The sequence below is a fragment of the Aspergillus versicolor genome, assembly GCF_001890125.1.
Source record: "Aspergillus versicolor CBS 583.65 unplaced genomic scaffold ASPVEscaffold_7, whole genome shotgun sequence".
Taxonomy (NCBI): domain Eukaryota; kingdom Fungi; phylum Ascomycota; class Eurotiomycetes; order Eurotiales; family Aspergillaceae; genus Aspergillus; species Aspergillus versicolor.
The window spans coordinates 268,518-291,975 of record NW_024467530.1 but is presented as its reverse complement, the minus strand read 5'-3'; the positions used below and the strand labels follow the sequence as shown (position 1 = coordinate 291,975).

Below are 23,458 nucleotides of genomic sequence, written 5' to 3'. Positions count from 1 at the left end.
CTATTGATGAAAGAACTCATAACTCCGTAAACATAGGAACATAGTGACAGAAATACTATAGAGAATCCAAATCCAACGCCTCCTGAAGCAATGCAAACGGACCATCGTCGTCCTCTTCCTCAACATCCTCCTCTACAACACCCCTCTCCTCCAAAAACTTCGCCAGGTCCGACAATCGCGGATGCAAGAAGATATCAGCAACAGCCAGGCCAGCGAGCACCGGATCCGGACGACTCGTAGCAGAGATATGCATCGCCACGACGGAGTCTCCGCCCAGCTGGAAGAAATCATCGTCGGCTCCGATGGCGTCGACTTCAACTCCTAGGGCATTTGCCCATACGCGCTGCAGCGCCTTCTCCATGTCCGTTGAAACGGGGACTCGAGCCTCGCGCACTTCGCCAGCGAAGTACTGTTCGAGTTCAGATACAGGCATATCCTCCACCATCTGGCGAATAACCCGTCGATCCAGCTTTCCGGAGACGGTTAATGGGACGGTATCAACAGGGATGTATAGCCCAGGCACCATGTAACTGGGCATCTGGGACGCCACTGTCTTCTTCAGCTGTGCAAAGGTATCGGCATCAGCCTTCCTCCCTTCGTCGAATTGGATCACCGCAGCAAGACGCATCTGCTTGTCTCCCCCGCGCGAGATGGCAACCACAGCGACATGCTTGACGTCCGCCAGATGATGTCCAATCCAGTGCTCGATCTCACCGATCTCAACGCGCTGCCCACGGATCTTGATCTGCGTATCAATGCGGCCTAGATACAATATCTTTCCGTCCTCTGTCTGCCTCCCCAGGTCTCCCGTCCGATACACCCGGCAATCCGAGAGCCCGAACCGCGTAGCGAACTCAGGATTGCGGATGAACGCGCCGTCCGTTTTGGCTTTATCCCCTAGGTATTCTCGCGCGAGACCCGGACCCTGGATGAGAATCTCACCGGGCGTCCCCACTGGGCTGAGACGGTGCGGGTTCGTGGGATCGGCGATCCAGATGCGAGAGCCCATGCCGTGTCCGATGCTCTGGGCATCAGAGAGATCGGTGATCGGTCCGTTGCAGGTGGAGTTTATGGAGCACTCGGTTGGACCGTAGACGTTTAGTACGTTGGCGTGGTTATACCATGTCTCGACGACGGCGTCTTGGATTTGTTCGCCGGCGAGAACGAGCAGTTTCAGACTGGGGACTTGCTCGGGGGTGAGAAGGCGTGCGACGGTTGAGGTTAGGTTCGCGAAGTTGACGTTCATAGATCGCATGATTCCGGCTAGATTGCTCATTCTGTCTTCCTCGGATGGGACGCAGACGGTTCCTCCGCTGACGAGCGTGGTGAAGTAGTCCTGCAGGACGGCATCGAAGGTATGTGCTGCGAACTGGATTGTGCGTGTATGTGTGCCCAGTCCGAAACGGGCACCGTGGGTCTTTACTGCCGTTGATAGATTTGCATGTGTGAGGACCACGCCCTTTGGCTGGCCGGTTGATCCAGAGGTGTAGACGATCCAGGCAGCGTTGTCTGGGGTGATTGATACTGTGGTGGACGATGCAGCTGGGAGGTTGTCCAGCGTTTCAGTCCCGACGGGGAACAGTGAGATATCATGCGTGGAGATTAGCTCTGCTAGACGGCCGGCCTGCTTCGAGTCTACTAGAACAACGCAGGCTTTGGTATCTGCGATTATCGCAGCAATGCGAGGAAGGGGATGGCCGACGCCTAGGGGCACAACAACGCCTCCAGCCTGCAAGACAGCCAGGAAAGAGACCATGGCCCAGACGGACTTGTCCATACATACAGGAACGGAAACCTCGGGTCCAACCCCTAGGTGAACCAGGTGGCTGGCGAGTGTTGATGCATAGGAGAGCAGCTGCTCGTATGTCAGGGACCCGTCCCATGCTTCAATGGCAGTGGCTTGAGGCTGGGAGCGAGCAACAGAGGCGACTACTCCATGCAAAGTGTCATCAAGTGGGCTGAGAAGAGGTTTGGAATTCCACTTCTCCAGTTGCTTGATATCCTCAACACTGAGGAGCTCCAGGTCCTTGATCTTAGTGCTGCCATGGCCCTGGACATGCAGCTGCTGCACAAGCGACTCGAACTGGCTCATCAAACGCACGACCTGCGCAGACGACACCATCTTCTCGTCGAACCGCACATCGACGTGGATAGACTGGCCAGAGAGGGTGCATTCCACGTTGAGACCGTAGCTGTCGAACTCGTCCACGGCGACAAGATGGTCATCAACACCAGGTATCTTGAACTTCCGCTCGTCGTCGCTCGCAGGCTGCACGACAAACAAATGCTTTAGATCTATCGCTGCTGACACCTCTGGAACAATCCTCCTGATCTTTTGCAGACCGGTGTGCTCGTACGGAATCATCCCGACGGATTGCTGTCGCACGTCCTGTAGGAACTCTTGCACGCCCTGCTCTGGGTTGATGGCGACACGCACAGGGACGGTCGTTAATGTAGGGCCAGTGATATTCGTCACATTACGCACTGGAGCATTACGTCCAGACAGAGCAACGGCGAAGACAGGGTCACTCCATATATACTGATGGACGACGAGTGCCCACGCCCCGCGAAGCATATCCGGCAGCATGACGCCTGTTGAACCTGCTTTGGCGAAGCTGATACCGTGCTTATGCCGCTTCTGGGGACGAGGTCTGTATTTTGCACTCGGGGAAGCAGGGAATTCAGCGCTTGCTTCGCCTGAGAGCTGTGCGCGCCAGTATGAAGCCGTTGCCTCGTGCGTCTGGGAGCGCTCGACGTACTGGATGAAGCGCGAGAATGAAGCCGCGGGAGCCAGCTCCTGACCCATATATACATCGGCGACCTGCTGCAAGACAAGACCACGACTCCAACCATCGTATGTACTATGGTGGGCTGTCCATACGAAGAATCGCTGGCCATCTGGCTGGCTGACGAGGGCGAAACGGTTCAAGGGGAGACCTGTTGCCATGCCTGTTTGTCTGTCGGACTCGAGGTATGTTTCCAATGAAGATGACTTGTGCCAGTCAATCTCGCCAGGCGTGATAACAACCTGCAACGATCCGGTCTCTGGTCCAGATACGATTCGCGTCCGCAGGGTGGAAGTCCTGTCCACGACCGTCTGCCAGGCAGCGCGGAATTTGTCCACATCCACATTACCAGCAAGAGAAAATGCTTGACGGTCTATATACGCCGTCGGCTGCTGGGCCGTAAGGGCGATTAGACCCTCTTGAAGGGCAGTGCAGGGGAGGACTTCTTCAATCTGTTCCCTGGGCAGACTGCACAGTTCTGCGATCTGGACAAGTTTGCCGTCTTCCTCGGCAGGGTCGATACTGGCACTCTCTCTCCACACACTGAACGGCGCCGGGTCTTCCTCGTCGTTCTCCTCTAGAACACGGTTCTCGACTACGCGCGCAAGCTCCTGCAGACGAGGATACTCGAACAGATCTGCAACGCGGAGGACTAGCTCGACGTCTCGAGCAACAGAGACAACCCGCATGGCAGCAACAGAGTCACCACCGATATGGAAGAAGTGGCTATCTGCGCTGACCTGGGATACATCGACACCCAGCGTCTTCGCCCACAGCCGCTGCAGTTTATATTCGGTCTCCGTCGAGGGTTCCTTGTGCGGACCGCCGACGGCGAGATACTGCTGCAGCTGTGCGTCATCCTGGTCGTTGATGAACCGGGTTACAGCGCGCCGATCGATTTTCCCAGATAGATTTAGGGGGAGCTGCGAGACTGGTGCATACATGGTAGGAGACATGTATGGGGGGAGATGTTCCAGCAGTGACGACCGCAGCTCATGTAAAGCCCCCGACAGCGACTCAGTCAGTGGGAGCAGCTGCGGCGGCGCAGGGGGATCTTCAGCATTATCAGCCGGATAGACATCGTCGCCGTGCTTGAAGAACTGGTTATGCTCTTTGAATTCGATCGCTGCAACCAGGGACTTTTGCTCCTTTGCCTGGCCTCGTTCGATGACTAGGACTGCCACCCGGCGCACGTCCTTGAGACACTGGGCGATCCAGTACTCGATCTCGCCGATTTCGACACGCTGCCCGCGGATTTTCACCTGGGTATCTCGTCGGCCCATGTGCACCAGGGACCCGTCCTTGTTCTGTCGGACGAGATCGCCGGAGCGGTACATTCTGCGCTGGCTGCCCTGGAACTGGACCTTCCATGCGGGATTGCGGGCCTCGAGGTCTGCGATGAAGGCTGGATCCGTGATGAATGCTGCGGCCGTCTTCTCCGGGTCGTTGAGATAACCACGGGAGAGCATAGGGCCTTCGATCAGGAGTTCACCTGGTACGCCAACAGGGCACAGCTGGTTGGGGTCAGTGGGCAGAGTCACCCATAACCGGGTGCCCGTGGGATATCCAACATTCGCAGCCTGGGCAGGGTCTGTGACGGGTCCAGCTGCCACGGCAATGATAGTACACTCCGACGGACCGACGGAATTGTATACCTTCGCGTACGGTGACCACTTCTTCACGATGCCAGGATCCATCGCCTCTCCGCCGGCCACGACGGTGTGGATCTCCGGCAGCTCAGTTGGATCTAGCAAGCCGAGAACGGTCGGAGTAAGGTTGACGTAGTTGACTGCGAGCTTTTGGAGAGCTTCAGTGAGGCTGTTCATACGGCTTTCCTCGGAGAAGACGCAGATGCAGCCGCCGTGGAATAGCGTCATGACGATATCAGACAGACTGACATCGAAGGTGTAGGCGGCGAACTGCGCAGTGCGGGTTGTGCAGTTAACCCCGAACATGCCTCCGTGGGCTAGAACACTGGTCGAGATATTTTGGTGTAGCAGGACGACACCTTTGGGCACACCTGTACTTCCTGATGTGTAGATGACCCATGCAGCGTTGTCTGGTGTCGTTCCAGAGACAGGAGGTTCGGGCAGGCTGGGGAGAGACTCCAGCAGCTGCTGGTCTACCGTCAAGGTGAAGGTAGTTTCCAGCTCCAAGCCTGCGAGTCGTTCAGAGTGTCTGCCATCGACGAGAAGAGCAACTGCTGCGGTGTCTGTGAGGAGGCCCTTGACTCGAGCCCTGGGATGGGAAACACCCAGCGGGACCACAATGCCACCAGCCAGGAGAACGGCGAGCATGGAGACAATGGTCCATTTTGACTTGTCCATACAAATACCGACAAACTTCTCAGGACCGACACCTAGCTCATTACGCAGATGGTGTGCCAGCGTCGATGCTTGCGAGGTGAGTTCAGCGTAAGTCAGATCTCCATCCCACGAATTAACAGCAGCAGCGTCTGGCTGAAGCTTGGAGATTTCAATAATCTTGTCATGGACACAGACCCGACTTGCCTTGGGAATACCCGAGTTCCACTGGCTGAGTTGGGCCTCGTCGCTTGGTGATAGAACACTGATGTTGGATATTGAGGCATTGGGGGAGCCAACGACTCCCCTGATTGCAGCCTCGAATGCACCCAGCATTGCCTTAGCACTGTCTCTGTCGAGTCGCGAGCCCCAGTAGTCTAGGTCAATACACAGACCATCGGGCCCTGACGTGATTCCTAGAGAGATATCGTACTGCATACGTTAGTGGAAACGTTATTGGTTTTTATTAGAGCAGGACTTACATCGGTCGGGTTGGCCTTCCCTTCAATTGCAACAGACAGATTCGCTCCTCGCACAGGGCGATCGTCTATAGCGTGCTGGAACGACATTGTCGTGTTGCTGAGCTGACGAGCTGACTTGGACGTGCTGCTTGCAGATTCCAGCGGCGAGATCTGAGACAGGGTCTGCAGGGCATCCTTGTGAAGACGCTGCAGGGTTGTGGACAATTCATCGGCAGCAGGGAGCTGGATCGAGCACAACGAGGTCTGCACGATAGGCCCGATCACATCATGCACGCCAGGGATGGACATCGAGCGACCGGAGTTGACGTACGAGAAGCACACGCTGTCCGTCCCTCCGTAGCATCGCAGCACCAGTCCCCAGGCCAGCTGGCAAACTGTGGCGAGAGTCACGGAGTATCGGGCACAGACAGACTGGACGAGTTGAGAGTCCAGAGGCACGTCCACACTGACGGTGTCGAAGCCAGTCAAGCCCTCGTTGGGACGGTCCATTGGAACTGTCAACGGGATGATTTCCAGGCTTGTATCCTCCTTCGCCGGCTCGGTCTGTCGCGAGGGCTCGTGGAGGTATGAGGTGACATAGCCACTGTATGATAGCGAGGCAGGGGGGAGCTTGCCATCGCGATAGGCGTCGCTGAGATCTCGCAGCAGAACTTCCGCCGATTGTCCATCCACCAGCACGTGTGATACATCGAGTTTCATATATAGATCGGAGGGGGAGGCTTGGACGAGTTGGACGCGGTGGGGGATTGTATGCGCTTCGAAGGTGACGGGGGTATTGACGCTGAACTCGGGGGAGGAGAGGTGGTCGGTGCCCTCGTAGTATTCGATCGAGGGAGTGATATCGGCCAGGATGACCTGGTTATAATGGCCGGGTCGCTGAGTGCTCTCGACGAGGGCTGTGCGAAGACTGGAGTGCCGCTTGACGACCTGAGTCCAGGCTTCTCCTAGACGCTGGGCATTGACCGGCAGCCCAGAGTGTGAATGTGTGAATTTGAGAACGAAGCAGCAGGAGTATAGATGAGGATTTTGCAGCTGACTGACGAGCATGCGGTCTTGAATGGCTGAACACGGAACAACAGCCTGGACGACATGGTCTCGCGATGCAGATACCGCTGACAGCTTGGCTTCAATCTCAGGAGAGATCTTGTCTACCAAGACCGACCCGATCTCTGTGGTCGGCGTCAGAGTGCCCAGATCCGGCACTGAGCTGTCGACGATGCTGCTGTCGGACGAGGCCACTTCTGGAGGGCCCTGTGCCATTGAATATAGCGACTCGATGGTGCCGGCAGCCATGATATCGGCAATGTTAATGGTGATGCCCTGCGCACGACACTGGGCCAGCACCTTGATGGCCAGCAGCGAGTCGCCGCCCAGTGCCAGGAACGAGCGCTGGGGGTCGACATCGTTCAATTCCAGTTGCAAGACATTGGCGCAAATTCGCCTGATCTCAAGATGCAGCCAGGGCGTAGACATCTTGTTGTGGAACGAATGGAAGAGAGAACACTGGGTATCTCAGCGCTGGAAGAAAAAGGAAGAACAAGAAAAAGAGCAAGCAAAAGAGCGAATGCCTAGGACTGTCAGCTCGCCCAGACAGCTTGGCCGCACATAATCTCTTATTGCAATACTAAGGCGCAATGTTTTTATATCACGCTCCCACAACATGTATAGACATCGCATCCAAAGTCCCGGTGGCAGGGCATTTGAAAAATACTAGCGCGGCCAGCTGAAATACAGCAGGAGGAAAATTAATGTCGGAAATAAACAAACAATCTATGAGATGAGAGCTAAGACACAGCTAAGGATCAGCCCACAACCCTCGGTCAGGGCTCCACTGAGGCGATGCTGCGAACACCACAACGTGTTGAACAACGTGTTTCGGGCTGCTTACTCCCTTGGTGAAGGCCGAGATCCCGGGAGGACCCTGCTGTGATGAGTCGATGCCGTTCTGCAGGAAGTACAGGCTTGCAGGCCAACATGCAGCCTGCAGCTCCAAGGATCCTGGCTAAGGATCAGGCTGAACTCAGCACTAACAGCCCGTCAGCAATCCAGCCCCGGCGGGCCTGATCCTGGCTGATTGTTTACTTCATTTCATTGCTAATAGAATCTATAGCGACATGTCAGACAGCGAGCGAAGTGGTTTCCGGGTATTCCCAGTAGTAGGACCATCTGAAGGAGTTTGATTAGCAGGAACGAGCGACTGCATATATAGGTAGTGTACTTTGGCTGCCGCGAGGCCGGTATTTACCTTCAAAATATATCCAATATTCAAACCAGATATTCAAAGACCTGGTTTGGTGCACGTTTCTGTGCCCAGCCATGTCTCCCCTTCTCTCAACTCCCCCGGCGAAGAGCCAGAACAAACTCAACAATGTCCTTAATAGCGTTGCCAAACAATGCAAAACATCTCCCGACCAAGTGCAAGATATCTACCCTTGCACGCCGTTGCAGCAGGGCTTGATAACCCTCTCCGTGACGACCCCGGGCGCGTACATGGCACAGCATGTATACAAGCTACAGCCCGGGGTCGATCAGGAACGCATGAAACAAGCCTGGACCACCATTTTCCATAAACACGCGATCCTACGCACGCGCATCCTGATGCTCGGAGAAAATGCCATGCAGGTGGTGCTGAAGCACGCGGTGGACCCGTGGAGCGACTGCAGCGATCTGCAGGCATATCTCACAGCAGATCAACCGATCGCTCTGCAACTGGGCGAACCACTGTCGCGACTGGCCATTTCCGCTTCCCATGTGGTCTGGAGTGCCCACCATAGCATCTACGACGGCTTCTCCGTTGAGCTTATCCTGCGTGACGTGGCGGCTGTGTATGCGGACGACGATATTCCCCAACGGCCGTCGTTTCGCCAGTTCATCCAGCGCACGTTCCAGCAGAAGCAAAAGGCGCAGACTGAGGAGTTTTGGAAGCAGAAGACTGCCCATATCGAGGATGTGGATTTGTTTCCCCGTCTGCCAGCTCCGACATACCGGCCACAGCCCAATAGTGTTTACGAGCGTGAGACCAGACTGTCTATCGAGGGTCCTTCAAGAGTGACTCTGTCGACCGTTGCAAATGCCGCCTGGGCTCTTGTGCAGTCTAGCCATCTGGGAGTTGACCGGATTGCGTATGGAGCCGCATTAAGCGGGCGAAACAGCAACATGCCAGACATTGACAAGGTCGTTGGCCCTACTCTGGCCACAGTTCCTGTCTGTCTGGACGTGAACCGCAACCAGCTTGTACGCGACTATCTCCAGGCGACTCAGGCCTATTTCACCGAGATCATTCCGCATCAGCACATCGGACTGCAGAATCTCAAGCGGCTGAATGCCACTACGGGAGCAATCTGCAACTTCCAGACCCTCTTTGCGTTCCAGCCAGCAGGCATGGCGGAGTCGCAGCCATACAGCCATCTCCTTGCTGAGGAGAACAGGGATGGAATCGAAGCAGGCTTTTACAATTACGCCCTCACAGTGCAGTGCTCGCTGGCAGGGAATGGCATCTTTAAGCTGCTGGCTTCATACGACGACACCCTGATATCGAAACCGCAGATGGAGCGGCTCGTCTTCCAGTTCGAGCACATCGTCTCCCAGTTCATTGCGACAAATGGGACAGAGAAATTGAAGGACATTGATCTCATTTCTCCCCAGGATATGGCCCAGCTTGACGCCTGGGATGGAGTCGCAGAGCGATATCCACCCTCACTACCTTTGGACGCAATCGGTCTCTCCCTTGCTACTCGCCCTGATGCCACCGCTGTGTCGGCCTGGGACGGGGAACTCTCCTACGCACAATTAGACAGCCTCGCAGGCAGACTTGCCAGCTGGCTGATCCAGAGCTGCAACGTCGGCCCAGAAACGGTCATCCCTATCTGCTTCCACCGATCCCAGTGGATGGTCGTGTCCATGCTGGCTGCGTTGAAGGCCGGCGGTGCATTCCTCCTGCTTGATCCCATCTACCCAGAGCAGCGGCTCAACTACATGATGGAGATGGTCCAAGCCAGAAATATTCTAATCTCAGAATCATGCAAAGACCAATTCACCACGTTCAATGGGACAGCGCAAGTTGTTGACGCAGCATGGTTCCAATCTCACACTGAACCAGCAATTCCTCTCCCATCAGAAAAAGACCTTCCCTCTGACCGAGCCATGTATCTCGTCTTTACATCAGGGACGACCGGCCAGCCGAAGGGTGTGGTAACAACCCACCAGAGCTACGCCGTAGGCGCAGCAGGACACATCCCCGCCCTCGGCCTCGACACAAACACACGACAACTCTTCTTCGCCTCTCCAGCATTCGACCTAAGTATCTACGAGACCATCGGGTCCTTAATGGCAGGAAGCACCATCTGCGTCCCAGCAGAGGAAGACCGCAACGGCAGCGTCGCGCCGGTTATACGCAACATGAACGTCAACATGATTTCCTTGACCTCGTCGTATGCCCGACATATGCGTCCTGAAGATGTCCCTTGTCTCAAGACACTAGCCCTAGCGGGTGAACCCATGGCGACGGATGTCCAGCGTGTCTGGGCTGATAAACTTACCCTTCTCAATGCATATGGCCCTGCCGAGTGCTCTGTCGTTAGCACCGTCAAGCGACCTGTCTTGATGGATACATATTCCGCCAATATCGGTCCTCCGACTGCAGGTAGGGCCTGGATCGTGGATCCAAAGGACCATGACTCTCTGCTTCCCATCGGGGCAACGGGTGAGCTTCTCGTTGAGGGAGGCCACCTTGGGCGTGGGTACCTCAATGACCCGGAGAAGACGGCAGCAGCTTATATATTTGATCCCCGCTGGGCGAAGACACAGGGTTCTGGACCTCGACGGTTTTATAAAACCGGTGACTTAGTGCACTTTGATGAGGATGGCTCGATTATTATTGAAGGACGTAAGGACACCCAGGTCAAGATCCGGGGCCAGCGTGTCGAAATCGCAGAAGTCGAATATCACGTTACGAACCTGTTTCCCAAAGCTGTTGGGACTGCGGTTGAGGTTTTCAGACAGGAGAGTCAAGTCCACCTCGTCGCCTTTCTCTTCTGCGATGAAGCGACGTGGAATGGAGGCGATTCCTCAAAGAATATCCTCCAGCGTCTCAGCACAACTGATATCAAGAGCATGTCCGATATCAAACTCCAGCTGGAAAAGGTCCTCCCTCACCATATGGTGCCTACTCGGTACCAGCTGTGGCCGCAAATGCCCACCTCGCTGTCTGGGAAGTTAGAGAGAAAGGCACTCCGAGAAGAACTGCGTCACCCAAGTGGAAATATAATCGAGCTCGACGAGACAACGGCTACTTTCCCTGCAATTGATCCTTCAGATGGCGTTGCTCTGCGCCTCAATCAGAAGATTCTTGATCTCGCTGGCGAGAAGACAGCAGCCCTTGAAGGCCGGGACTTCCCCTTGTCTATTCTCGGGCTGGACTCTATCCAGCTTATCAGTATCGTCACATTCATCCGCAGCGAGTGGGGAACCAAGATGACTGTGGGCACATTATACGACCTCAAACTCACCCTGACGGATCTGGCAGACCTCATCAAGGGTCCTCAATCGGGCAGATCAAGCCCGGCTGTACCAACCCTCGATCTCTCCAAAGAGCTTCAAAGCGTTTACAGAGAATTAACACGCCGGTCGGAATCCATCAAGCATAAGCGACGCGTCTTCCTGACCGGCGCAACGGGTTTACTAGGATCACAGATTCTACGTCAACTGCTCGCCGATCCCAGTGTGCAACGAGTCATCGTTCATGTTCGCGCCAGCGATGCCACCAAGGGCATGGCCCGAGTCGTGTCCACTGCAACAATGGCTAAGTGGTGGTCCCCTTCATACGCAAGCCGGGTGGAATGCTGGCCAGGGGACCTGGCAATGCCCCAGCTCGGCCTCCAGTCCGAACAGTGGCGGATGCTCTGCGGTCTAGGAGGGCCAGAGACTCGAGTCACATCAATCATCCACAACGGTGCAGCTGTGCAGTGGCAGGCTCCGTACCAGGCGCTCAAGGCTGCGAATGTAGACTCCACCGTGGAACTTTTGACTGCTGTCGCGCAGTGGGCAGAGCCTGGTAGTTTCACGTTTGTTTCAGGAGGACTGAAGAAATCACCCGGGCAGGACTTTGAGTCGTTCCTCAAGGCCCTTGAGCAGGCCAACGGGTACAGTCAGAGTAAGTTTGTTGCTGAGGAGCTGGTCTCGCGGTTTGCTGGTCATCAATCTGTCCATCGCGTGTCGATTGTCCGTCCCGGTTGGGTCATTGGTACTGAACAGGATGCTGTCCCCAATACCGATGATTTCCTGTGGAAGCTGGTTCAGGCGTGTATCCAGATTGGAGCGTACCCTGCTGAAGGGGGAGAGCAGTGGTTAACAGTCGCTGATGCTGAGGAGGTATCAACGCGTATCCTGGGCACGACATTTGCAGCCAGCGGCGACTCTCCTGCCGTTGATAATGTGGATAATGGAACCACGGTATCGCGCTTCTGGGAGCTCGTCAAAGAAGCTACTGGCATGAAGCTAACTCCAATGAGCGCTGAACACTGGAAACAGGCTGCCCAGGACTTTGTCTCTCGCCAGTCGAACCAGGCCCCGTTTTTGCCGGTGCTGGCGATGCTGCAGGATCCCCAGATGAGCTTTGGGGTGAAGCAGCCTGCAGATGCCAGGCCGAGTGGCCAGGTGGACGCTGCGATGAAGAGCAATGTTCGGACTCTGGTGGAAGCTGGCTTCTTCTCAGAGTCTCCGAGTGCAACTGCTTCGTCCAAGGTCTTTACCAGATCGCGGGTGAACGAGGCTCGTCCGGGGTTGTTTGTTTAATTAATTAGATGTCCTTCTCTATATTTCCTACCTTCTTGATATACCTTTTCTTTATTTTAAATTGGATTTGCATTTTACGCCTGGGCAAATTTGATATCTGTACTTTTCTTTAAATTTGCAAGTTATTCAATCTGGATTCATATGTACATAGAAAATATAACTGCAAACTGCGCAATCTCACGTATTCTTGGTCGACAAGATCAGATAAAAGACAGAATAAAAGGGAAGGAAACAGAAAGACCGGAATAACCAGAAAGTAACAGAAGGAAAGACATCTACTCTAAGCTCATCCCATTTACCATACTCCCATCCCCCCCATCAGGCACAAAGTAGAATTTCCCAGGCCGGCCCTGCCGCCTGAGCATCATATTCAGCAAGTCTGACAGCATCAGCTCCTGCCAGTCCTCCGTGTCGTATCCCGGCTCCATCATATCCTCCTCCACCACTGTAACAACACCGCTGGGCTCTTTGTCAGTTGAAGACGCGACCGAGCCAAATTCAGACGGTGCTCGTATTTGCGTAACATCTGAATGTTGTGATTCAGCTCTAGATACAGCGCTGGAGCTGGTAGAACTTCGACCGGAGAATAGGGAACGGCCACGGCGTGAGATGGGTCTGCGAGGGCTTCGCGATTTCCGCCATCGGTCTAGCTTTTCAGATGCCAGGAGCGGTGCCTCAGTGGATGGCAGTGGGGTTGAATCGACCGCCGTAGCCAGTGATGGCGTCAACAAGGGCGTCTGGATGGGAGTCTGCTCTGCCGAGTCGTGGTAGTCCAGTGATGGAACGCCATCAGCTGGCAGGCTGGTGGGAAGGCTGAAGTAGGAGCCATCACCAACAGACCGGATAAAGTCAACCACGGCCTCGTGGTATTCAGCACCTATGGGGATTGCGTGAGCCCCTGGGTGCATAATCTTCTGCCGTCGAGGTCCTCCAATTTGTGCTTTGTCTACCGCGGCGGCCATCTCAGATGGCACCACGGGGTCGAATTCGCCCATGAAGTGCAGGAAAGGTGTCTCGATGATGGGGTTTTCGTAGAAGGCTGAGAAGACGGGGCTGACGCCCATGTAGGCACCGTATGTGATGCCGAATTTGAAGGGTGGGTGGTCGAGGTCTTTGTAGGGCTCTGGATACCGCACGGCATTAGGGAATGTGGCGGCGTATTCTTCGAATCTTTGGCGTCGCCGGGGGCCCTCGAGGAGAGATGCAACCATGCCCCCGACGACAGAGCCCTGGGAGAAGCAGATGAGGCCGTCAAAGGGGCCTTCTGTACGCAGCATCTCGGCTACTCTGTTGATGCTGTCGAGCAGGCCTGTTGGTGGGTCATCCTCGTGTAGTCTGAACCAGGCATGGGTGTCGATTTCGTCTGGGTCTTTGAAGGTGTCTGACCTTTCTCTTTGGATCTCTTGGAGGTAGTCCAGTCTGTCGGACACTTTGTATGATATTTCTCCCGTTGGGAAGTAGAAGGAGGCGTTTGGGAACGCTCTCTGGATGTGCTGCTGCAGCCGGTGCGTCTTTCTTTCGAAGACGGGCCCCGTCTGCGTGTGGCCGTGGAGACATAAAATGCGCATCTTGCTCAATCTGTATCTGATGCTCACACGAGATATGATATGCAGGAGACCTGTGGAGTGAAGAAAGATGGAACGAGCGTTATAGACATATATTCTGCAAAGAGTAAAAGTACTTGGTAAGACAAACGAGTGATATCCAGGCCAGCACCACTACTTGGCAGAATTACAAATTATATCCGCTCAAGTCCCTCATGTCCAGCTTAAGACCCTCATGCTGTGATGCTGTTAGCCGTCTAGTAGATTACAGCAGTTCCTTCGCCTCGTTCTTCCAGTCATCTTCATGTAAACACCATCTACTAACACGATACTATACAGCCCCTGCCAGCAGGATTCGCCGAAGGAAAGACACTAAGGAACAGACGTCTGTAATTAGAGTAAAATACCATTCAGGCGTCCGAAGACAAGTTTGCAAACTGCAATACACGATCGAGACGCATCGCCTAGACCTATAAAGACCCAACCGTTGGCACGGGTAAGCGATCCAGCATCTCCCTGGCGCGCCACTGCGCCTCAGGCACTGCTTGAATCCACATGGCCTGAAGGATCTGGACTTCCTGCCAGTATTCCACTCACATTTACGCTCCCGAAACGCCACTGTTGGGATTTTCTGAGCTACATCCCGATCACCTCAGCCCATCGACTCATCACGGTTGCGAGCCGGATCCACCGTACCGGCGGGTTTTACCGCAAGTGCGTCTCTCAGATGGCCATATGGCTACGGCCTAAAGTCCTTTTACTTTACTCTGAGTAAAGCTGTTTCATCCTGGGGCTGAAAGCTCTTGTAAGCTGCTGAGAAGAAGGCAGTTCCTTCCCCCACTCCCCCACTGAATAAGCTGAAGAAGTTCGCAGTTACCACGGCCGACCACATGGGCAGCAGCTAGTCTTCAGCTCGCATTGGGGGCTGAAAGCACGTACTTTTCCGTGGCCCACAGTCACCGAGGAGATACGGCGTCTCGGTCGAAACCCGCATCGCACGGTGCAGGGCCTGTGTATTGGCGTTCATCTACTCATCTCCTCCCAGCATGCAGCTGCAGGGGGCCAAATCCAGGAGACATCGTCCAACACATCAGCCTGGTAACGCAGTGGTGGGGCAGGCGGTGGTAAACCGGCTGTCGTGCTCGGTATTATGATGCGGATATCGTGGCATCCGGCTAAAGTGGCATGAGGCAAGAATTGACAGACAGCACTGACAGCTCTAACACCACAACTCTCGTTACTTGTAAAAGAAAAAACCACGCAAATCAATGCTGTAAAATAAACTACGACTGGCTAATCCTTCTTCAAATCGACGATCTGCTCGGCTACCCCGTCTGCCGTCACCACCAGCATCTGCAAATGATCCCCAACCTCGATATGCCTCTCCGTCGCCCCCTGGTAAGCATCTCGCACCAGCTGCTCCGCCGTCTGCCGATCCAGCCTCCCCAGCCTGGGCACCTGGCTATCCAAGAACGGCAGCATGAGACTACTCGCCTCCCCCGCCGAACAGTGCGTGCGCTTCTCAATACACCCCGCCGGGTCATAGTAGTAAACCGCCCCCTCGCCATCCGCATCCAGTCCCGCAACCATCGTCTGCAGCTGGTAGGGGAAGAAGCGCTTTTCGTAGAGGAGGGTAGAGACGCGCTGCGCGCACGCCCGTAGACTGATCCCCCGCCCGTGCTGGTACTTGTACATGGCGACGACGTGGTCGAGTTTCTCCTTGAGGGCGTGCCCGTCCGCGGCGAAGCCGATCACGGAGATCACGATGGATGACCGCCCGGCGTCTTGGATTGTGAAGACCTTGGGCTCGTGCCGTGTGTTGATGTTGTAGCCCGCTGTTGAGCGGGTGTCGCCGGCCAGGATGGCGAAGCCGGGGCCTGAGATGCCGAGCGTGGCACCGCCGTTGCTGGTGTATCTACGCCGGTTAGTACGTCCGTTCATTGTACACTGTATAGGCACTGTAAATGAGGGTGGGGGCTTACGGGTAGAATCGTGTTTCCTTAGCCATGGTGTAGTCGCTAGAACGAATAACTGACGAATAACTGAAAGAACGAATAGCTAACGAATAACTGAACGAACGAATAGCTTAAACGAAAACGCACACGAAATAACTGCAACGAAAATAAACTGGAATCCAAGTTCTTCTAGAGCTAAGATGACAATAAATGCCTAATCACTTAATAAGCACTAGGAAGGGACTGGCTGCTTTGTGCGCCTTACGGACGGGTTCCGAGAGCTGCGTGGACGATCACGAATAGACTCAGCCAGACGTATTTAAGGACAGCTCTGTCAGCAGGCAGAAGACACCACGTCAATCATGCAGGCCTGCAGGGACGCGATTCGTCTGGGCGTGTTCAACGAAGAGCACTGCCATAAGCGCTAGTGGGAGCAGCGTCAAGGCACACCTGCACGATCGGCCGCCGGCTGAAACGCCTAAGCAGAACAGGTTTAGACTAAGCAGAAGCAGTGAAGGCGCTTTAAGGCGTGAAATGGTTCGAGTTTGAGTCAATCAAGGCTCCACTCCGGGCGCAGCCTGAGGATTCGTGAAGAATCAAGAATCTGGATTCGGGGGCGATATTCTAGAATTATACAACACGCTAAATACAGACAGAAGAAGAGTAGGAAAAGAACAAAAGAAATGAAAGCAAGTGCTATCGTCCATTCCCCCATAATAATGCCGGCGAGTACATGTCCATCTGGCTGTTCCAGTCCCAGTCGAATGGTGGTGAGGGCACGCTCAGGGGGGGATAGAAGGAGGTTGACGACGAGAGCAGAGGCTGCGCCTGCTGGGCCTGCTGGACCTGCACCTGCATCTGCATCTGCATTTGGAGCATCAGCTGCCTCGGACTCAGGCCGCAGGTTCCAGACTCGCGGTGGAAGTTTCGCGCCGTCGACCGCGTGAAGACCCGCCCACAATCAGGGCATGGATGCACCTTGGCCTGCCCGTTCTTCTCGCGCAGGTGTCGACGGTAATTTCCCAGAGATGAGAATTTCCGCCCCTCACAGCCGTGGTCCCAGCACCGCACCTCCATCAGCGAGGCCTGCGATTTGCACGGCCGCTCTCTGTCTCTGTCACTGTGGGCGTGTCGGCTCTGGCCGACTCCACAGCGCTGCACGCGTCGGGCTGTGGGTCGGCCAACGTTCTGGGGGCCGTTTTGTGGAGTGCGCTGGGGACTTGGTTCGTTCCGCATTTCGTCTGGCTGGCTGGGGAGGGGCCAGAGCCAGCTCGCGGAGGAAGACTCCGACGTGCTGTTGCTGGTGCTGTTGCTGGTTACGCTGGTGGTGGTGCTGTTGGCGTTGCTGCTGATGGTCGTGGTGCTGCTGGTCGGGGATAGGGGGGAGACGTCCGCGCTGTACGTCGAGTAGAGGTCTGGGAAGTGTGCAGAGTCTGTCGTGATCTGTTGCAGTCGTGGCTGTTGCAGTCGTGACTGTTGCAGGTGTTGTAATTGCTGTGGTTCTAGTGGTGGCAGTGGCTGCTGTTGTAATTGTGGCAGCGGTTGCTGTGACTGCTGTCGCTTGGGTAGGGCTCGCCGCGTTGTAGTCATGGTGAATGAATATGAATGTAGGGTTCACGTAGGACGTAGTACAGACAAGACAAGACGCAGTTAGGCACGGAGGGCTGCAGACACGCGGTTTATATCCTGGCAGCCTATCTACGAGTACAGCCAGGGTGGTGAGGATGGCATCACAGTGATCTACACGCTAGCAAGTCGGGCATTTTGCACGACGGGGATGGACGGTGGAGAAGGGCTTCTTCAGCGATTCTCATTCAGCAGACTGGGCAGCAGAGAACCCTGACTCGCTCACCTTATTAGGATAAGCGCTAGGATCACCGCGCCCACGAGGAGGAGCCACAGAATGCCGGTGGCATCGCGCCCGCCCTGCTGGCTGCTCGCTCCGGCTTCTCCAAAACGGCCACTCCGACACTCTATTCAGCCGTTTTAACGAGGAGGCTGTGTAAACTGTGTCAGGCTTGAGTCGTGTGTCAGGGCAGTCTCTGCCGTTTCAGATTGGGGCCATCACTGTAACCAATGTAACATTCACTCAGTCTATCTGCTAGTGTCTATATTTTCTGATCTACTTCTGCGGGCTCGCCGTCACTCGCTTCCACTCCATGCCCAGCACGCCGATGATCGATGCCGCTGCTAGCCCAATGGAGAGGTACCACGTCTTCACGATGGCCTCGTTGCACAACCCCATGATCGTCGCCAGGGACTCCACCGGCACGAGGTTGCGGATCTCTCGGTTACCGGCGTTCAAGACCGCAGAGGCGTCGATGTGCGGGAACCGCGCGCTGATGGTCGACGCCAGGGTCCCCGTGTAAATGGTGTCCGCGGCCGACAGGGCAATAGTGCCCCCTAGTGTCTGGGCGAGCACTATCAGGGACACGCCAATGGGGATGTCGTTCATTGGCAGGATTGTCTGCGCTGCTACGAGAGTCTGCTGCAGGGCACACCCTAGGCCTACACCGGCCGGAACCTGATACCCTAGCACATCGCGGATCGGCGAGGTGTACTCTAGCGTCGACAAGAGGCCCATGCCCACTGAGAGCAAGGCCGTTGCGACGATCATGAAGGGCACGTAGTGGCCGATCACAGGGGTCAGGACCCCACACAGCGTCGTAAAGACAACGGCCGCCCCGATAATGGGGAGCAACTTGACCGCAGATGAAATTACGGAGAGATCTTTGATCACCTGTAACCAGATCGGCAGCTAAGCAATGAGTTAGCAGTGTTTCATTTGAAGTTTTCGGTGGCAGTGTCCGACTTACGTAGTATTCCAGGATGAACCCTGTCCCCGACGTGCAAAAGGAGAAGAACATGCCGAACGCGATGCTCCTCCTCTTGAGAATGCCCATCGGAACGAGTGCATCGTCTCCTTTTCTGCCTTGCACTGCCATGAATGCCGCCATCAGGACTCCAAACAAAATGAAGAGCACGATGATGCGGGCGTTCTTCCACGAATACTCCTTTCCTCCCCACAGCAGCGCCAGGATCAGGCACAGGATGGAGGCGAGGAAGAGCGTGAACGCGGGCAGGTCCAGCTTGTCAATCTTCTGTTTCCATGTTGTCGGCGGCGTCTTCGGGGCCTTGAGCTTGAGCATGAAGACGATGATGGCGAAGGTGGGAGCGGACATGATCGGGTTGATATAGAAGATCCTGGCAAGTTAGCCCTGACGTTTGAAGGAAATCCACGATCGCATCTTACCATCTCCAGGTGGTGCCGTGGATGATTCCACCGGCCAACAGCGGACCACAGATAAAAGCGACGCCGTTGACGGCACCGAGAATGCCGTTGAAGACTGCCACCTTTGCTCTGGGGACGGACTGCGAGAGGATCGTTAGGGCTCCGGACAGAAGACCCCCGGCGCCAATGCCTGCGATCGTGCGACCACTGCAGCTGTCAGCTCTGTCGGATTATACAGACCATTGCACTTACAGAATCAGGGCAATGGAGCTTGGAGCTGTTGCGCAGATGATCGAGCCGATCTCGAACAGCACCAGAGCGCCCAAGTAGACGATCTTGACCGGCAACATCGAGTACAGCCGGCCAAAGATCAGCTGGAATGCGCAGTCCTGCACCTGTCAGACCTCCCTCCTGTATTCTTTGGAGTATACACACCGTGAACAAATAGGCCGACCCATACCAGCCAGTGTCCTGCAGCGAGTGCAACTCGTCGGTGATGGTTGGGATCGCAGTGCCCAGCACCACCTCGTCCTGGTCCTGTTAGAGAAGTACGGTGGCCAGCCGGCGACACATACCAATGCGACCTGAAAGACCGAGAGACAAAGGCCGATAAAAATTAAGGAAAACTTCAGGTGGCCGACATAGACGACCTCCTCCTCGTCGTCAGTCGAGGGCGTGGGCGAGCGCTGGCTCAGCTCCTCTGGCGTCAGCGCCGGGGTCTGCGTCTTCTCTGAATTTTCCATCTCTACGGAGCGTGAGAATAATCAGAGTCGGAATCGCAAATGGCCATTTTCATTTTCTGACGCTCCATCATTAAGTAGAATATCGCGCAGGCATCCAGGCGTCGTGGCCCCTGCGGCGTCCAGCCGGTGGTTCGGTGTTTAGGCACAAAGCCCTGCGTAACGCATTTCGCTGTTTCTTTGTTTTTGAATTCCGGCCGTACCGAGTCGAGCATGATCTGAATTACAGGCTGTCATTGGCTGGCGTGAGATCTCTGCACATATCTGACCCATCAGCCCCATAACCCGGCCCTAACAGCGACGAGCATCCAAAGGCCAAGACCGTCTAGCTGTTACACTAACGGCTCCATCCAGCTGAAGAGAGGGTCCTGACCGCATGAAGAGGGTCCTGGCCAGATGAAAGACGGGCTCAATGCTTCCGCACTGTCAGCCTCTGTCTGGCCCACTCATTCAGCCCCGGGGTCGGCTCCGAGTCAGCCAGCGCGATATTGTTTACTGCAGGATATTGCGAGCCTGCAGAATGGTATTTCGCATGCTGAGTGAGAGTGGCGTTTGCGACTCGGCCAACGTCCGCTCGCAGAGACTTCCGCGTCAGGAAGAAGGATTCGGCTAAGGAAGCGCCAGAATTGGCCCCAGCCGATCCCTGAGGTTATTCTGCTGGCACAGTATACATTATACAATCAGATGGCCGCCAACACCTCTGCTTCTGGGTCACCGTAAATCATCACAGTAGAGTCCAAAGTCAACCGCAGTCAAGGAATCAAGATGATCTTCACTCCGCCACAATGGGGCCGTGACATGATGCCCATCCCCGACTCCCTCCCTATCTACGACTTCCTGATCCAACGCGACAACCGCCACCTCTACAACTGGACCGCCGACAGCCAGACTCTGACCTGTGCTGTTTCCGATAAGTCCTACAATCTCCAGACGATCGCAACCCGGGTCGATGCTCTCTCGCGCAGCCTGAGCCGTGAACTCGGCTGGGGGCCAAATGCAGGCTCGCCCTGGGACAAGGTCATTGGGATCTTCAGTTTCAACACAGTGCGTCTCCAAACCTGGCTTGGTTCTTCTACGTTACTGACGTTATGGTAGATCGACTTCTTGATCGCCTCGTGGGCTGTACACCGCGTGGGCGGCGTCTGTCTGCTCATGCACCCAACCAGTTCTGCTGCTGAAATCAAGCGCCATATCACTCTCACTAAATGTCGAGTCCTGTTTACCTGTCGCTCGCTGCTGGCGACGGCCAATGATGCTCTTGTGGAAAGTGCAGTTCAGGACCCTAAGGTGTATCTACTCGACCTGCCAGAGGAGCTTGCAAAGACCTCCTCGTTGCCCGACCAGGGGCAGAAGACAGTCGAGCAATTAATCCAGGAGGGAGCCTCCCTTCCCCAGATCGAGCCATTACAATGGACTCCTGGTCAGGGCAAGGAGCAGGTCGCATACTTGTGTCCGACCAGCGGAACCTCCGGTCTGCAGGTAGCAACCCTACCTCCTGTTCCTCCTGTCAATTCAGCTAACAGCAAATAGAAACTCGCCCAGATCACGCATTACAACATAATCGCAAATGTAATCCAGTCCGGGACATACGAAGCACTGCATAAACACGGCCGAACCGAGACCGCACTCGGCTTCCTTCCCCTGAGTCACAGTTACGGTTTGATTCTGGCGCACTTGACTGCCTGGCGGGGGGATACTTATATCTTGCATGCTCGGTTCGACATGCAGGCTGCTCTGGCTTCGATCGCAAAGTACAAAATCGAGAGACTCTATCTGGTATGTTGAGACTACATTTGTGCTCCTCCCGGTGGCTCACTATCTATAGGTCCCTCCTATTATCTCTGCCCTGGTTAACAACCCCTTCCTCTTCGAACTGTACGATCTCTCATCTGTAAAGTCCGTCATTACCGGGTCTGGTCCATTCGGACCCCGTCTGGCAGATGCCCTCAGCAAGGTCCGCCCAACATGGCAGGTCCTCCCTGGATACGGTAAGACTGGCATCCTACACTAAATGCTCCCAATCTAATATCTAATAAATAGGCCTCACCGAAACCGCCGTGATCATCTCCATTACGAACCCGAACTACATCTACCTCGGCGCGGACGGCTGTCTCCTCCCCGGCGTCGAAGCCAAGCTCATAAACACCGAAGACGTCGAGGTAGACCGCTACGACGAGCCAGGCGAGTTATTCCTGCGATCGCCCAGCAATATGAAAGGATACCTCGGACAGCCCGAGGCCACAAAGGAGATCTTCGATGACGGGGGCTGGCTGCGGACGGGCGATATCGCTGTCTTCCGCCTCCAGACCAAGGGCGGCAAGGAGACGCCGTACCTCGACATCGTCGATCGGAAGAAGGATATCATGAAGGTGAAGGGGCTGCAGGTCGCGCCTGTGGAGATTGAGTCGCATCTTGCGGCGCACCCGGCTGTTGCTGAGGTCGCTGTTGTGGGTGTTCGTGATGAGGACGCTGGTGAGAGACCTTATGCGTTTATTGTCAGGTCGCCTAAGGAGATGGTTGATGTGGATGAGGATACTATCAAGGCTGAGTTGAATCGGCTTGTTGAGAGTGCGCTGAGTGAACCGCACTGGCTGCGTAAGAATATTCGCTTTGTGGAGGAGTTTCCCAAGAGCAGCAATGGCAAGACGCTCAAGTTTAAGCTGAGGGAGACTTTGGCGAATTGAGTATGAGTGATGAGCGTTATTTCAAGCGTTGATATTAACTACGATTCTTTATGAAAAGTACTATTTAGCTGTCAAATATTTATAGCTATTTTCTCTTTCCTGTGTCTCCATTATATCCTCTGTAGAAATAACATGTATCACGAACATCTGTATAAGTCTGCCATCGAGCACATCTCAAAAGTACCCTAACGAAGAACATAGACGGCACCCAGAAGACTCCCGATAGCGCTGCTTCTCTCTATGATCCAATATAATTTAATTTCTGCACCACCTTGGCACAGAAGTAGCGTCTTCAGCCAAGACGACACCATGAGCATCATCGCTAACCCATCCCATACTCAGCCACAAGCGGACACCATAAGCGACAGTTTCATATTCAAGCACTCGCTTGCCAGTTCCCAGCCAAGTCTAGCTCCACTGCCAGAGCAGGAGGGGGGCCAAAACTACGGTCTCTCAGAAAGGTTAGCCTTCATGAAGCAGGAGTGGAACTGGACACTGCATGGCCTCTCCAAACGGGTTTAGTTGAGTGACGGGATTTTCTCCAACGGCTTCGGGCGAGTTCGAAGGATTCACCGCGGTCGATCTGTAGATGACGAGATGACTCCGTGTGGATGACTCCATAGGGTAGGTGAGTTCCGGCATCAGACTGCATCCTGCATGGTGCACTCCATTTCTTCCCGTCCGTGGCCAAGACGGCCAATCTCAGGATTTAACCGGTCTCCGGTGTAAAAGCGCCCGGGGACCATGCGCAGGAATTCCACCGTTCTGAATTCCATGCCTGTTCTAGCGCAATCCTTTGGGATTGGGGTCCAGCCCAGTCTTCGGGATATCCCGCCAAGGACAGCACCAAGCTGTCAGATCCTGTTGCTCGTGTGGGTGTCAGTTTCCCTCATAGGATGAGGTCTGTGTGAAAGGTTCCAGACAAGGTGAGGTTGATCCT

At 55.0% G+C, this 23,458-nt stretch overlaps 7 protein-coding genes across 7 annotated transcripts; 2 read left to right on the top strand and 5 right to left on the bottom strand.

The window, feature by feature from the left end:
* Positions 1 to 55: 55 nt before the first annotated feature.
* Positions 56 to 7,044, bottom strand: ASPVEDRAFT_135116 (uncharacterized protein; the record flags this gene model as incomplete). Its single annotated transcript, XM_040807196.1, has 3 exons — positions 56 to 2,083; positions 2,231 to 5,521; positions 5,572 to 7,044. The coding sequence occupies 3 exons, from the start codon at positions 7,042 to 7,044 to the stop codon at positions 56 to 58; spliced, it is 6,792 nt and encodes a 2,263-aa protein (XP_040669719.1).
* An 843-nt stretch (positions 7,045 to 7,887) lies between these two features.
* On the top strand, positions 7,888 to 12,363 carry ASPVEDRAFT_136507 (uncharacterized protein; the record flags this gene model as incomplete). The annotated part of the gene is made up of 1 exon (XM_040807301.1): positions 7,888 to 12,363. The coding sequence occupies one exon, from the start codon at positions 7,888 to 7,890 to the stop codon at positions 12,361 to 12,363; it is 4,476 nt and encodes a 1,491-aa protein (XP_040669718.1).
* A 275-nt stretch (positions 12,364 to 12,638) lies between these two features.
* ASPVEDRAFT_85376 (alpha/beta hydrolase) lies at positions 12,639 to 13,931 on the bottom strand (the record flags this gene model as incomplete). The annotated part of the gene is made up of 1 exon (XM_040817687.1): positions 12,639 to 13,931. One exon carries the CDS (start codon positions 13,929 to 13,931, stop codon positions 12,639 to 12,641), a length of 1,293 nt encoding a protein of 430 aa, XP_040669717.1.
* A 1,169-nt stretch (positions 13,932 to 15,100) lies between these two features.
* Positions 15,101 to 16,141, bottom strand: ASPVEDRAFT_43421 (uncharacterized protein). The gene is made up of 2 exons (XM_040812818.1): positions 15,890 to 16,141; positions 15,101 to 15,822 (listed from the first exon to the last, which is right to left on the bottom strand). Exons 1-2 carry the CDS (start codon positions 15,913 to 15,915, stop codon positions 15,201 to 15,203), a joined length of 648 nt encoding a protein of 215 aa, XP_040669716.1. The 5' UTR covers positions 15,916 to 16,141; the 3' UTR covers positions 15,101 to 15,200.
* Positions 16,142 to 16,558: 417 nt separating this feature from the next.
* On the bottom strand, positions 16,559 to 17,452 carry ASPVEDRAFT_152377 (uncharacterized protein; the record flags this gene model as incomplete). Its single annotated transcript, XM_040808301.1, has 1 exon — positions 16,559 to 17,452. The coding sequence occupies one exon, from the start codon at positions 17,450 to 17,452 to the stop codon at positions 16,559 to 16,561; it is 894 nt and encodes a 297-aa protein (XP_040669715.1).
* Positions 17,453 to 17,925: 473 nt separating this feature from the next.
* On the bottom strand, positions 17,926 to 19,907 carry ASPVEDRAFT_63484 (MDR family MFS transporter). Its single transcript, XM_040815682.1, has 6 exons — positions 19,670 to 19,907; positions 19,530 to 19,625; positions 19,347 to 19,483; positions 19,116 to 19,301; positions 18,679 to 19,066; positions 17,926 to 18,620 (listed from the first exon to the last, which is right to left on the bottom strand). Exons 1-6 carry the CDS (start codon positions 19,835 to 19,837, stop codon positions 17,985 to 17,987), a joined length of 1,611 nt encoding a protein of 536 aa, XP_040669714.1. The 5' UTR covers positions 19,838 to 19,907; the 3' UTR covers positions 17,926 to 17,984.
* Positions 19,908 to 20,514: 607 nt separating this feature from the next.
* On the top strand, positions 20,515 to 22,518 carry ASPVEDRAFT_152375 (uncharacterized protein; the record flags this gene model as incomplete). Its single annotated transcript, XM_040808300.1, has 5 exons — positions 20,515 to 20,878; positions 20,930 to 21,313; positions 21,365 to 21,610; positions 21,660 to 21,822; positions 21,875 to 22,518. Exons 1-5 carry the CDS (start codon positions 20,600 to 20,602, stop codon positions 22,516 to 22,518), a joined length of 1,716 nt encoding a protein of 571 aa, XP_040669713.1. The 5' UTR covers positions 20,515 to 20,599.
* Between the last annotated feature and the right edge of the window lie 940 nt (positions 22,519 to 23,458).

Excerpts from the sequence above, each read along its gene's own strand:
- ASPVEDRAFT_43421 (XM_040812818.1), bottom strand. The coding sequence starts at position 15,915 with ATGGCTAAGGAAACACGATTCTACCC. Across the intron at positions 15,823-15,889 it reads AAGGAAACACGATTCTACCC|ATACACCAGCAACGGCGGTG; the intron begins GTAAGCCCCCAC and ends TAACCGGCGTAG.
- ASPVEDRAFT_63484 (XM_040815682.1), bottom strand. The coding sequence starts at position 19,837 with ATGGAAAATTCAGAGAAGACGCAGACCCCGGCGCTGACGCCAGAGGAG. Across the intron at positions 19,626-19,669 it reads CGGTCTTTCAGGTCGCATTG|GACGAGGTGGTGCTGGGCAC; the intron begins GTATGTGTCGCC and ends TAACAGGACCAG. Across the intron at positions 18,621-18,678 it reads GGTTCATCCTGGAATACTAC|CTGCCGATCTGGTTACAGGT; the intron begins GTAAGTCGGACA and ends CTCATTGCTTAG.